Source organism: Sebastes umbrosus, chromosome 3 (genome assembly GCF_015220745.1).
Source record: "Sebastes umbrosus isolate fSebUmb1 chromosome 3, fSebUmb1.pri, whole genome shotgun sequence".
Classification (NCBI taxonomy): Eukaryota; Metazoa; Chordata; class Actinopteri; order Perciformes; family Sebastidae; genus Sebastes; species Sebastes umbrosus.
In genome coordinates this window covers 30,980,074-30,994,605 of record NC_051271.1, presented here as the reverse complement: position 1 = coordinate 30,994,605, position 14,532 = coordinate 30,980,074, and the positions used below count along the sequence as shown (strand labels likewise).

The window sequence follows — 14,532 nt, the reverse complement described above, 5'->3', positions numbered from 1 at the left end:
CATACTGTTGGGTACAAATTGAGAATGTACTACAAATGTGTATTTAAGGCAAATAAAGTCATTTGTATGGGAATTTACCTGACATATAAATAATTTCATCAATAATTTGCAAAGTAGAAAATACTGCTTTGATTCTTTTATTTATTAAGAAAAAAAGAACGCAATGAATGAAAGAGGAAACAAGAAACAAACTGCAATTTGAATTGTTCCACATTAAAATATGTCTGCATTAGCTGATCAACTTATTAAAGCAATATGTGACTTAAGCAGTTACAGGTAAATAGAAACACAGCAGTTTTGACTTCCTACAGAACAGGAAAAAGAGAGAAACTATATCTAAACCTAGTGTGACAGTACATTACACTAAAAAAACTAAAATAGTGGTTGTATGGTATCAAAACAATGGAAGAAGATTCACAAATCAGATGCATTGCTTCAGTGTTTAGAATAACACAAACCCAAAATCAATGCAAAAATTTGAATATACTGCTAGGCAAAACCTCAAACAAAAAAAGTCAAAGATGTTAGAGCAGGACGCGGCTCTGGAATGGGACGGTACATATTAGAAATACTAATAAATGCTAGTTTTCATTCTAACCAAATGCTAAGACAGCTGATGTATGACACAAACAACAAATTGGTGAAATCCACTGCTGTAGTGTTCGATTGAAATGAAAACACAAAAAACTTGTTCTGCCGAGGTACATGGGAGAGAGTAACTGTATAGACTCTGGGGAGTGAAAGCTGAGGTTGAAAACATGAAGGGGAAAAGTTTGAGGTTTAGGTGTATTAAAAAGTACGAAAAAAATAGAAAATATAAGCCCTTACCTCCTTAGATATATACCTTTTCAAACCCCCGTCTCTTGGAGATGACAAGAGTTGGAGAGTAAAAACAAAGCGCAAATCAACTTCTTGCTCATAATTCTACTTCCGGGCAGGTGGAGGGACCGGAGGGACAGGGGTTGGAGAAGCAAAAGCGTAAGACGGTTGCCCCATGAAGCCCATGAGCGCTGGCTGGGGTGGGGCATACGGATGAGACATCAGGGGCTGCGGCCCCCCTGATGATGGAGGAGGAGCAGGAGGAGGCTGGCTAAACTGACCCTGTGGTGGCTGGCTTAACTGATTCTGGCCTCCGCCGGATTGGCCTCCGCTACGGGAGTTGTAGCCCCCGCTGCCGCTGTAACTCTGGTACTGATCTGAGCCCTGGTTGTAGTTGTTCCTGTTATCCCGGCTTCGGTCCCCCCTGTAGGAGGGAGTGGAGCGGTCCCCATCGCGGTTGTTGCGGCCGTCACGGCCGAAGCCACTGCGGCTGTCTTTGTTGCCGCCCCCACCAGCGTTCATGCGGCGGTCACATTCCCCCTGGAACATGTGATTAGGGTTGTTGCTGGAGTTGCTGTTACGGTAACGCATTCTGCCACCTGTAACAAACAACAAGTGTAATGTCAGTAGCTATTATTATTATATCCCATCTTTTCAATTTTACAGTATGATGGACTGTGATATAGCCTACTAAAGCCCTGTTTCCACCGCAAGAACTTTCCCCCAGAACTAAGAACCTTTTGAGGAACTCACTGCGTTTCCACCGCAGGGACCAGGGTCTAGATTAAGTTACGAGGACAATTTACGGGGCCTTTTTTACCACCCAAAAAGGCCCTGTTCGTGGGGTAGTACTTTCTGAAAGTAGAGGAACTTTCGGGGTGGATTTTGCAGGGATGACCGTCGCTGATTGGTGAAACACACACAGCACCACTGCTTCAACGGCTTCAACTCGTGTACCGCTTCATTCATAAAACAAGGAAGTACTCTAGCAAGGGGAGACCATTTCTCTTTGTTTGATAACATTGAAAGTAAATTTAAGCTCTGCTATCGGCCTCCTGACTTGCTTAAAAAAAAAAAAAAACAGAAAGAGAGAGAGATGGTGCGAGAGAGGGCTAGCGGTAGAAGAGAGAGAGACGTAGTGCGGCGGTGCTGTGAATAAGAGAAAGAAGTTATTTTCTGATTGTTTCACAGCGTTAACTAAAGCACAAACAAATAACCATCAAACACTCAACAGATGATTTACTGTGGACACAGACGCTCTTACTTTCATTTTCCTCCGCTGCTTTTCATTCATTACATCCAACATGCATCAGTAAATATATGCAGCAGTAAATATCGTTGCAGTGAGATAAAACCTAAAAAAATTTTCCAGGCTGTTTTTTAAATGCAACAGGCGGACACACTGAACTGCAGGCTGCAGAGTATGTTTACCGCTTTGACCACCAGCAGCCTTCGTCCCATGTCATGTTGCTTTTTCTTTTTCAACAGACTAATTTGCGTAATCTTTGCAGGTCTTCAGACCGCGGCGGGCTGAACCTTTTAGTTCCTTAAAAGTAGTTCTAGGGACTAAAAGTCCCAGGAACTTTTGGTGGAAACCCAGCTTTAGTCCCTCTTACCTCCTCCTCCACCACCACGCCCTGAATCCACGAGTTGATGCAGTTTAGGGTTGATGGCCTGCCGGGCCTCCGCCAGCACCCGGACAAGGTCTCGGGCCTGCCGCATGTTCCCTGGGGTGAAGAAAGTGTAGGCAGTGCCCTTGTTGGTACTGCGGGCCGTACGTCCAATACGGTGGACATAATCCTCAGAGGAGTTGGGATAGTCATAGTTGATGACAAACTTGACATCTTCCACATCTTTTGGATATCAGTTTTGCAGCATGGAGGAAAGGAAAAAGATGATAATGAGACAGGGGGAAAAGCTTCCAGGGAAAATAATCATCATTTATATCATATATTTAAATAAATATACATATAAACAGTATATATGCATTACATTACATTTACAAAGATATAACATCTATATATATATATTGTTAATAACAATCTAAACAAATAGAGTAACTTACCTGCTTTGTCAGACACCATGCAAAAATCCATAAATCCATTCATTTCAGTTAACCACCATTATAACTGATTTAAATCCAATACAGTTCAAACTGAACTTCACCTCAGGTTTTTGACATCGAGCAGATGTTTAGGCTTCATAGTCTTCACATCAATGTGATTACTTGTCAAAAATGTATGAAGACAAGGAGTCTGTTTCTTATTACAGAAGACGTGGGGCTCTTACAGCACTGCTGATCAATAAGTGGACCTTCTCCCCTCCATCAGGACAGAGGGATGCCATTTCACCAACCGACTGAATAACGATGTGCCGGGATAAAGACTGTGCTTTTCCTTAGACTTATATATGAGCACGATGGAAGTTGCTGAATGTGTGGTGAGCTCATGGAGGAGTTAAGAGAAAGGGGCGGTGAGGTACTTACCCCCGTCATGTTGTTTTTACAAAGGTAGTCAGTCCCCCCTGATCAGTCCTGGTTTATAGTGAGGGGCTGAGGGGGAGGGAGACAGGATTCATCCCTCACCTTCTGCACACACCAGCAACGCCAGACGCGAGCACAACCGTTTAACACACACACACATGCACACAACGGCTGGTTCTGTTGCTCTCTCGCTGCATGGCAGGACCCTCCTCAGACCCTGGCCAGGACTGGATCCAGACGAGCCCGTCTAACTCTCTCCCCCCCCTGTCTGTCTGCTTTTTGGGACGGAGCGATGGGCAGACAAACAGGAACCTCAGGCTTCTCCCAAGGAAGGCTCGTTGGATTTTAAACTGACAATACTGGGCAGGGGGACCTTAGTTACCCAAGAAGAATAAGAGGGCTTTAATCCCTCTGAGACTAGCCGAGCTTCTACTTTAACGTGACAGAGGGGACAGGGACAGCAGCGCAGACTGTTACAGCTGCCGTGTGCTGCCAAACCCTGGGAGGAGAAGAGGGGAAAGAAGAACAAGGATACGGTCATAGGGATTTTGGCAAGTCAAAGACACTTCACTCATCCCCCCTTCTCACATTTATCCTGCCTAATTAGATAGCCATCATAGCCTTCCTGTTGGTGGACCGGGGATATTTCAGCTGCCACTGACCTACTCAATTGCATCCGCAAAACTTAACAATATGTATCATTTGGCAGAATTATATCAATGGAACACCTACACAATTTATGATCTTATATGTGGAAGAACGGGTGATATGAGCAGCATCTTCTTCTTAATTTGTCCTGACACCATTAAAGGAGACATAAGAAAAGGTGCGCAGGAGCATCTGCCCCACGCAGCCCTCTTTTCAGGCAGCATGCCAAAGAGCCCCGGTTGAAGGAAGCTTTTTTTTTTACTGCGGTAACAAGAAACAGACAATAAACCCAGCAGGCCTGCAGCCTCCATACTAAACTGACAGGTTATAATATAGTAAGGGAGATTCCTAAATATAATGTGCTGATATATTTCATTTTACATTCAAACAGATTACACCTTCTTTGTTATTTTCACACTTCTATTTGAAAGCGATACTACATACTTTACCAGCTGTATACTATGGAAAAGGCCTAGTGTGATACCTCCTATGAAAAAGGAACAAACTGTCATACTATCAACCTGACAATAGTCAAAGGCAGATCATTTTACATTTAATGTTGTGCTAGAAATGCATTTTGTTTTTTTTTACCCCTATTCATTGCCAGATATAGCTGGTCTCATCTGTAGTATACTTACCTGTTGGTCAAAATAATTGTTGCAGTTGTACTGTACACATCATGCAAAACTGTGGTGACAGTGTTACTCAATAAGTGTATTATACACTTAACATTATTTACAGAATAAAGATATAATTCACAGGAAAATGCAGAAAGAGTGAGAGAAAAAACAATCGTGTGAGAGAACTGTATGTGTGAGCAGACATACCCAGACCACGAGAGGCCACATCGGTAGCAATCAGTATGGGAGCTTTACCATTCCGAAATTCTGTAGGATTAAACAAAATATTAGTAGGAATTAGACATGGAAATCATCTCCACTCACACTCAATTCAGGCAATAGGGAACGACTAACTGTAAAACTAGAACCTACAACAACTGATCAGCAGAAAGGAACTGTTTTGACTATTCTGTATTGTCCAAGGGCTCCACAGGTATGACAGATGAACACCAGTATAAAGGCTCTGAAACACCAAGCCGACGGTCGGCCGTCGGACAACCTGGGGCAGTCGGTGAGCGTCTGTCGGTCTAGTTTTTGCGGTGTGTCCCGCACCGCCGGCTCTAGTCTGTCCACGTCAGAGGGTTTTTGGGCTGATTCAGCATGTTGAATCGGTGGCGGAGCATGTCGGTGAGAGAAATCCCTCTGACTGGCTGTCCAGCTTAAGCGAATCAGTGCACGAGAACAGAAACGGAAGTGAGGAAAGCAAGCAAACGAGTAAAGTCAAGAGGAAGAACACAGAAAGCTCTTCTCACTTTTCATCATCTCATCTGATCATTCCAATACACGGCTATTTTCACAACGACATTGCTGTCTGGAATGAAGCTAAGTGGTGAGTGAGAGTGGTGTGAAAATGGTCGGCAAAGGCTGCTTTGTTTCATGTACGCATCATAACAACGGCTTGTATATCCGCAGTCCTAGGTAATCCGGATTCCCTTTTTGAATGACGAATACAGACTACTGCGACCTGCTAGTGTGGAGAGTCATTTCCTCTCAAGTAGGCGCAGAGCATACGTGCTAACTGGCCGTCGGCTGTAGTCTTTGCGGTGTGTTCAAATGCAACTTGTTGGCTAAGACAAAGGCGACGTGAGGCGATGCAACAGTCGGCCTTCATCTCCGCTACTTCTTTGATGTCGGCTTGGTGTGTCTGCGCCTTTAGGTGAGAAAATGATCTACACCAAAGGGCAGGAGGGAAGTGGCATCACTGTATTACGAGTGTCCTTACCTGCAAGTACCCAGTCTCTTTCTGGCTGGCTCTTGTCTCCATGGATACACATGGCTGGCCACCTAGAAAACAATAACACAATGAAGTGGAAAGATTAGTGAAGACTCTGAATAGCTTCTGTCTATCAAATATTTGCATAATTCATCCTAGAACTATTATCATTGTCATTTCTCACCCGTCCCGCCTCATCCTCCTGGTAAGATCATCACAACGCTTCTTAGTCTCCACAAAGATGATGGTTTTGTTCTCTTTCTCAGCCATTATCTCCTCCATCAGCTGAAAAAGTCTGCAGACAGGGAGAGACGATCATAGCACATCAATGGCACAAAGCTCCATTTCAACTGTGTGAAAGGATAAACTCATGTTCCGTAACACTATTATAGCAGTTAATGAGATAATCATGACATAAGGTCAGATATTTTCTCACTGGCTATCCTTACTTCTGGTCCTTTTCAGTCTCATTGCAGACATCGACAATCTGCAGGATGTTGTGGTTGGCACTGAGCTCCAGCGCGCCAACATTAATCTGGACGTGGTCCCTCAGGAAGTCCTCGGCAAGCTGCCGAACATCCTTCGGCCAGGTTGCGCTCCACATCAGAGTCTGTCTATCAGGCTAAGAGGCAGAGAGAGAGAAAGCATGCAACTGATTTAACCGAAAAATTAGGACTGTCAAAGTTAACGCGATAATAATGCCGTTATTCTCTTTAATGCATTAACGCAACTTGTGATTTTTAGGTTGTAGCGGGTTCAGTTTTAAAGCTACAGTGAAGATACTGGAATCATATGAAACTACAAAAACCTAATGAATCCATTGGTATCAATCAACCATGTCACACTAGCTTGTCATGAAAGTCGCTAAATAACGCTCCAAACTTGCGCTAGATTTTGGCGAGGAAAAACTGGCATAGTAATGTTTGAAGGGGTCTCTTAACCTCTGACCTCAAGATATGTGAATGTAAATGGGTTCTATGGGTACCCACGAGTCTCCCCTTTACAGACATGCCCACTTTATGATAATCACATGCAGTTTGGGTGCAAGTCATAGTCAAATCAGCACAATGACAGCCATTGCTGCCTGTTAGGCTTGAGTTTGCCATGTTATGATTTGAGCATATTTTGTATGCTAAATGCAATACCTGTGAGGGTTTCTGGACATGTGTCATTGTTTTGTGTTGTTAATTTCCAGTAATAAATACATACATATATTTGCATAAAGCAAGCATATTTGTCCACTCCCATGTTGATAAGAGTATTAAATACTTGACAAATCTCCATTTACAGTACATTTTGAACAGATAAAAAATGTGTGATTCATTTGTGATTAATCGTGATTAAGTATGGACAATTATGGATTAATTGCAACTTAATATTTCGAATCAACTGACAGCCCTAAAAAAATACTTCTATATTAATAAGTCAAGGTGATCCTTTTACAATCAACAGTCTGAATCTAACCTACCCTGATTTGTTCAACTATCTTGCGAATCTGTGGCTCAAAGCCCATGTCCAGCATGCGGTCAGCCTCATCCAGCACTAGGTAGGTGCAGCGCCGCAGGTTAGTTTTCCCGCTCTCCAAGAAGTCAATGAGGCGACCAGGTGTAGCAATACAGATCTCAACACCTAGTCATACAAAATCAACAGGAAAATAAAAAGGGTACACACATTATTAGATGCTCAGGCAGATATTTCACTAATAGTTCAACACTTTCTGTACGAGCAATCCAACAATTCCTGTCTGTACTGTCTATGGCCACACCTCAAAGGGAAATGCGGTGTGGGCTAAAATACCAGGCAGCAGCTGTGGAAGTCACACATGAAAGAGATGTGTGCATGCGCGTGTGCGCGCACGTGTGTGTGTGTGTGTGTGTGTGTGTGTGTGTGTGTAGTTCATTTACATACCAGGATATAGCTCTGTGTTTTTTCATGAATCAAATATGTTGTTCAATTGTATTAACAACAGTGTGCTACTACAACATTTAAGTTAAATTCTCAATGTCCACTTAGTTCAGCACCCCAAAGCTGGGAAATACTCAAAAATTCACAAGTATGTATAGATTGAACAGAATTTCTGATACAAAAGGTTTTGAATTTCAAACTATTTTGAAGAATCAATTGCATGTTCCCGTCTACAACCATACTCACCCCTCTCAAGGTCTCGAATCTGTGGTCCTTTGGGTGCTCCACCATAGACACAGGTGCTCTTGATACGGGAGGACTTGCCATACTCAAATGCGACCTGCTGAACCTGCTGAGCCAGCTCTCTGGTCGGGGCAACCACCAGACACTATGAAGAGAGGACGAAGTGGAATGATGAAGTTTTACAGGCTGATTGCCCACGCTATGCTGGTAAATCCTATTATGCAGCAACATTTCTGTCCCCATAAATTACTTCCTCATATTTTCTTTAAAATATGTTAAATATTTATAACAAATGGCTTAAATTACACTATAAGCCATAAAATTATAAAATACGCAAAATATTCTTTAATTAATGTATAGGCCATATAAACACTGTCTGATGTGTATATATATTTATAAATATTTATATATATATATTTATAATGTGAGTTGGCGCCCTTCCTCATTTTCTGCATTGAGGTAACAAATGAACAAATAAAAAAAGAAAGAAAAAAATACATTTTTCACCCCTGTAACTCTCTTTCTCATACTTTTTCATCTGCCTGGCCACACTTATGTATTAATAAACGTGTAAAACTGACTAAACCCTTTAAAGACAACAATATCAGGGACCAATTCTTTATTTATATTATAAGAAATACAGTTATTTATCAAAATAAAAATCTTAATCTTTGTCTTCAAACCATTTCACTCCATTGAGACCATTTTGGAAAGACCTCAAACGAGTTAGGTAGGGTGAGCATAAACTTTCACTCATGTCTTTTCCTTTTTCCATGTTTCATGATGTTAATCTGTTTGTCACACGTTTTTTTTCTTTTTTTCAAAAGTCATGAGGCTGAAATGTTGCCGCATAACAGGAATGACCCTAGTATGATTGACGAAACACTATGTAACACAACACATTAATTTGCACTCACAATTGGGCCATCTCCCCTCTCCAGATAGGGCTGGTGGTTGATGTGTACAATAGCAGGAAGAAGATACTGCAGGGCACAAAAACAACACAAAAGACAATGAAATACTTATCTTAATATTGCGTCAAAAGGTAATCAGGCAAACAAATCCATTCTCCCTTGAATCCCTTTTAAAAACACAATATTTAGACTCTCTCTAAACAGTGTCCTTCTACGGTTGTTTCTGATTGCATTTGTTTTTGACTTGTATTTCTTTTATGGTTTATGCATTTCAATTGTCATTTTATGTTACAGTGTCAGCACTTTGTATCTTGTGAAATGTGCCATGTAAATAACCTTTTTATAACTAAACTACATTTAAAGGACCAATATGTAATATATTTACTGTCTTAAATCATAAAATGATAATGATAAAACGAGGAGCGGACAGGCGACAGCTCCAATGTTTTGAATTTGGACTGCTGTTACCCATTTTAAACGCTAGCTGTCAGTGCTACATATTGTTCCTTTAAAGTGTTATCAACATGGAGGATGATAACCAGGCAGCCTTACAGCCAGTGTTTTTCCGGAGCCGGTCTGTGCGATCCCCACCAGGTCCCTGCCACTCAGAGCTGCAGGGAAGCCCTGACACTGGATTGCTGTTGGCTCCTTGAAGTTCTGATGCATCAGCACATCCATCACATACTCTGCAAGAAGAATGAGGGAGACAATCAACAAGACAGTTACACTGCTGGACTGTTAGTGTGGTTTCTATCTTTCAGTCAATCCCTACCACTATCAGTCAATATATCATGGCTTTGTTGAATACTCGATTCTGATGGGTCAATCACGGTGTTCTACGGTCTGTTATTTCTTTATAGCCCACCACTGCAATGAATAACACACCGTTGCTATGCACACAGTTCTGATCTCACAGCAAGAGGAACATTTTTTTTAGCAGAAGCAATAAAATCAATAAAATATAAATCAATATTTTGTGTCAAATAATTGATCTCTTTAGTAAGTAACTGTGTAATAAGCAGAATAATGTACAGTGAGTGGGTCATTATTGCGAAATGAACCCCTTCAGGGTGATTCACGACACCGACGCGCTGCTCACCCTGCGGGGTTTATTTTGCAATAGTGACCGGCTCACTGTACATTATCCCTTACATATTTTCTTCTTGTAAACATACCACGAGTCTTTGTAAGACTCATTTTACTAACACTGCAACTGATCATTTAGAGTTGGTCTAAATGACCAATGTCCCTAGATGCTGGAGTGCGTGATGGATTTTTTTTATTGTATAAGCTAATGTTTCCCAGAGATTAGACCATATAGTGTGTATGATGTTTGGTTTACTAACGAGGAAACTGTGCCTGGTGGAAAGCGGGCATTGCCTTTGGACAGTTAGTCCCTCTGACGGTGATCTCCTTCTTTCTGCGAAACTCTTCCATTTCATGCTGGATATAACAGAGAAAGAGGGAAAAATAGAGAAATCATACATTTGGACATGGTGTATAAAATATTATTACTATTACATCAAATAAAATATGTACATATAACAGATAGTAACTGTAAATTGAAAAACAAACTATTCAAAAACAAAGGAGAAAATGATAGTAGTAATAATAGAAATAATAAAATAAAATATATAAATAAATACAAATTATAATATTCTTTAATGTATGAATACAAATACATAAATAATAATGATAATAATAAATACATATAAATAAATTAATAAAAATAAATTCACACACCAGATCATACTTATATCCCTGTGGTCCCACCACCCACACAGGATAGATACAGAGTACATACTGTATGTTTAAGGCACATTTACAAAAGAGTAAATAAAACCGAATATGGTGTATACATTATTAATATTTTTTAGAATACCTTCAGCTGAAATTACTCTGACCTAGTAAAGAAATGTGATTATGAGGGGGCATTACATCAGACATGAGCATGACTGTACTTCATCAATAAGGGGTTTCAATTTGTTAATGTTTGTTTCTTGGTGTATCAATACTGTCTGCAATTACTACATCATTGATGATGGCCCCCATATGAGGGACACTGATGAAAATATGATAACATTTTCATGTAAGTTTGAGTATTCACTTATTGTTTGTGAGTGTGAGAGAGAAATATAAATATTTACCTGACTCATGTGTTGGACCTCAGGGTGTTCAGCATAGAAGTTCTTCTCAAATTTTGGCAGCTCGTCCAGGTTCCACTTCTTCTTGCGGAGACGCTCCCCTGGATTCCCAAACTTCATTGGTGGGGGTCCACTGCGACCGCTCATTGCCCCAAACCGTGGCCTGAGAGATAAATAGCACTGGGGAATCAGCAAGGCATTACCTGCAGCAATGTACTGTATATTTTTCATGTTTGCTTACATCTTGCCAATGACTGTCAACTATCAACAGTAACTACCGTCACCAAAGAGGTCATGTGATGATCATTTCTATCGGTCTTTTAGGTTTGTCTGTAACCGACATATTTATGGCTGAATCCATATGCCCAGACTTCACTTTACTTGCAGAATTATTATTCTCTCTAAAGTCCCGAGTGGCAATTCTGTATTTCACCAAGTCCACAAGGGGGCTCATGCAGACTTTATATTAGTGGACTGCTTTATTACAGATCTCAACCAGTCTTTACATGGCCGAAATGTTCTATATTTATTTGAAGACATGTATAAATCTGTTCTTTTATTTTGTATCAATAAGTGCATTTATGTAATGAAGTTAGGTAATGCATATATACGCCTTGACCTACTAATTTGCATTTGCACATTATTCTGTCCAGTTTAATATGCAGAGTCAGACATACAAACGTTAGAAAAAAATTTACAAAGTAAAAATAGTGTTTCAGGTGAGTGTAATAATACCATGCCAAGCTCAGTCTGCAAGTCTGGAGGGTTCACCGTACATATAGCCATATAATTTATAGAACTATAATGACTGTATAGAAGTTTTTATTGGACTTTATTAGTTGTAACCCACAGAAGACATTCCACAAATGTGTACCATGATCTGCAAATATTTCACTATCCACAAACATGTATTTTTATATCTGTGTTGTGTAAACTCACATCCACAAAAAGACAGGGCGATTTGCAAATACGCATAACTTACTCTGTAAATACGTATTTTAAGGTTTACATGTAAAGTGATATCTACACATTTGTGCATCTATTTCGCATTTGCAGATCGCTTCCTGTGCATTTATGGGCCACATGACATTTGTAACTTTCCTCCTGTTTGTTTACAGAATTTTGTCCGATTGGTACCGCAGCAGATCTGTAGATAATAGTTGTAATCCACAGAAGACAATTCACAAATATGTACCATGATCTGCAAATATTTCACTACCCACAAAAGTATTTTTTGTATTTGTGTTGTGTAAAGTCACATCCACAAAAAGACAGGGCGATTTGCAAATACACACAACTTACTCTTACTTACTGATGTGACTTTACACAACACAAATACAAAAAAACATGTTTGTGGATAGTAAAATATTTGCAGATCATGGTACACATTTGTGGAATGTCTTCTGTGGATTACAACTAATAAAGTCCAATAAAAACTTCCATATGACTGTGACTATACAATTAACTGTGCAATTTGCACACTCCTGTAGAGGAAACAAACTAATATTTGTGACCAGTGACGTTTTGTGTCAACAGACTTTGGTGATAACATGACCCAGTGCAATGTTTACACTGATACTAATAACATGACCAGTGCAGTGTTTACAGTGGGACTAATAACGTGACCCAGTGCAGTGTTTACACTGATACTAATAACATGACCCAGTGCAGTGTTTACACTGATACTAATAACATGACCCAGTGCAGTGTTTACAGTGGGACTAATAACATGACCAGTGCAGTGTTTACAGTGATACTAATAACATGACCAGTGCAATGTTTACACTGATACTAATAACATGACCCAGTGCAATGTTTACACTGATACTAATAACATGACCAGTGCAGTGTTTACAGTGGGACTAATAACGTGACCCAGTGCAGTGTTTACACTGATACTAATAACATGACCAGTGCAATGTTTACACTGATACTAATAACATGACCAGTGCAATGTTTACACTGATACTAATAACATGACCAGTGCAATGTTTACACTGATACTAATAACATGACCAGTGCAATGTTTACACTGATACTAATAACATGACCCAGTGCAATGTTTACACTGATACTAATAACATGACCAGTGCAATGTTTACACTGATACTAATAACATGACCAGTGCAATGTTTACACTGATACTAATAACATGACCAGTGCAATGTTTACAGTGATACTAATAACATGACCCAGTGCAATGTTTACAGTGATACTAATAACATGACCAGTGCAATGTTTACACTGATACTAATAACATGACCAGTGTAATGTTTACACTGATACTAATAACATGACCAGTGCAGTGTTTACAGTGATACTAATAACATGACCAGTGCAGTGTTTACAGTGATACTAATAACATGACCAGTGCAGTGTTTACAGTGATACTAATAACATGACCAGTGCAATGTTTACACTGATACTAATAACATGACCAGTGCAGTGTTTACACTGATACTAATAACATGACCAGTGCAGTGTTTACACTGATACTGACATGACCCAGTGCAATGTTTACACTGATACTAATAACATGACCAGTGCAGTGTTTACAGTGATACTAATAACATGACCAGTGCAATGTTTACACTGATACTAATAACATGACCAGTGCAGTGTTTACACTGATACTAATAACATGACCAGTGCAATGTTTACACTGATACTAATAACATGACCAGTGCAGTGTTTACACTGATACTAATAACATGACCAGTGTAATGTTTACACTGATACTAATAACATGACCAGTGCAGTGTTTACACTGATACTAATAACATGACCAGTGCAGTGTTTACACTGATACTAATAACATGACCAGTGCAGTGTTTACACTGATACTAATAACATGACCAGTGCAGTGTTTACACTGATACTAATAACATGACCAGTGCAGTGTTTACACTGATACTAATAACATGACCAGTGCAGTGTTTACACTGATACTAATAACATGACCAGTGCAGTGTTTACACTGATACTAATAACATGACCAGTGCAGTGTTTACACTGGTACTAATAACAAACTGGAGAGAGGCCTTGCATTTATCGAGAGAATACTGAAGTCTATGGATTTGGGTCAAACTTCCTGTGAAGTATAAACATTATACAACTAATGCTGTGGTAAATATGTGTGTTTTTGCCCCTTTATGCACAACAAACTCACCTGTCTCGTCCCTGGCCCCTGTCTCCATAGGAGGAACCCCCTCTCATGTTGGCGATAACAGCTAGCGTTACCTTAGCTACGTTAGCTCAGTCCGCTCGGTTAACTATCCTCTCCGCTGTAACGTAACGCTAAACTTTAACGTTTGACACCGGTTTGTTTACGTCGTGCGCTGTTAGAAAACAACAAAATATGCGCAATATACGCTATTGTTTTGATATTAGACGATAATTACGCGTAAATACGGAATTTGGGTAAACAATTGTTGTCTGCGTCACGCAACGTCTCGCTCCTTCCGTCTTTGGCGATGTAACTTCAACTAGTAATTCTACGTAGCCTCATTTCTATATAACGGACACTACGTTCAAATACTCGCTA

General features: G+C 40.2%; 1 protein-coding gene across 2 annotated transcripts; it reads right to left on the bottom strand.

Annotated features, from left to right (window-relative positions):
- Nucleotides 1–123: 123 nt before the first annotated feature.
- LOC119485822 (probable ATP-dependent RNA helicase DDX17) lies at nt 124–14,487 on the bottom strand. 2 transcript variants are annotated; one of them, XM_037765635.1, is made up of 13 exons: nt 14,158–14,487; nt 10,992–11,151; nt 10,191–10,287; nt 9,397–9,530; nt 8,848–8,913; nt 7,934–8,075; nt 7,251–7,411; nt 6,232–6,404; nt 5,967–6,077; nt 5,792–5,853; nt 4,777–4,836; nt 2,439–2,672; nt 124–1,418 (listed from the first exon to the last, which is right to left on the bottom strand). In XM_037765635.1, the coding sequence occupies exons 1-13, from the start codon at nt 14,202–14,204 to the stop codon at nt 925–927; spliced, it is 1,941 nt and encodes a 646-aa protein (XP_037621563.1). In that variant the 5' UTR covers nt 14,205–14,487; the 3' UTR covers nt 124–924. The 2 variants fall into 2 exon arrangements, with proteins under 2 accessions (XP_037621563.1, XP_037621562.1); XM_037765634.1 differs by having other exon boundaries at nt 2,436–2,672; nt 14,158–14,486.
- Nucleotides 14,488–14,532: the final 45 nt, after the last annotated feature.

What these genes read in the sequence shown, in the direction of transcription:
- LOC119485822 (XM_037765634.1), bottom strand. Translation starts at nt 14,204, where the DNA reads ATGAGAGGGGGTTCCTCCTATGGAGACAGGGGCCAGGGACGAGACAG. An exon ending in AGGGGCCAGGGACGAGACAG is followed by an intron (nt 11,152 to 14,157) that starts GTGAGTTTGTTG and finishes TTTATCTCTCAG; the next exon opens with GCCACGGTTTGGGGCAATGA. An exon ending in GAGACTGAAAAGGACCAGAA is followed by an intron (nt 6,078 to 6,231) that starts GTAAGGATAGCC and finishes CCCTGTCTGCAG; the next exon opens with ACTTTTTCAGCTGATGGAGG.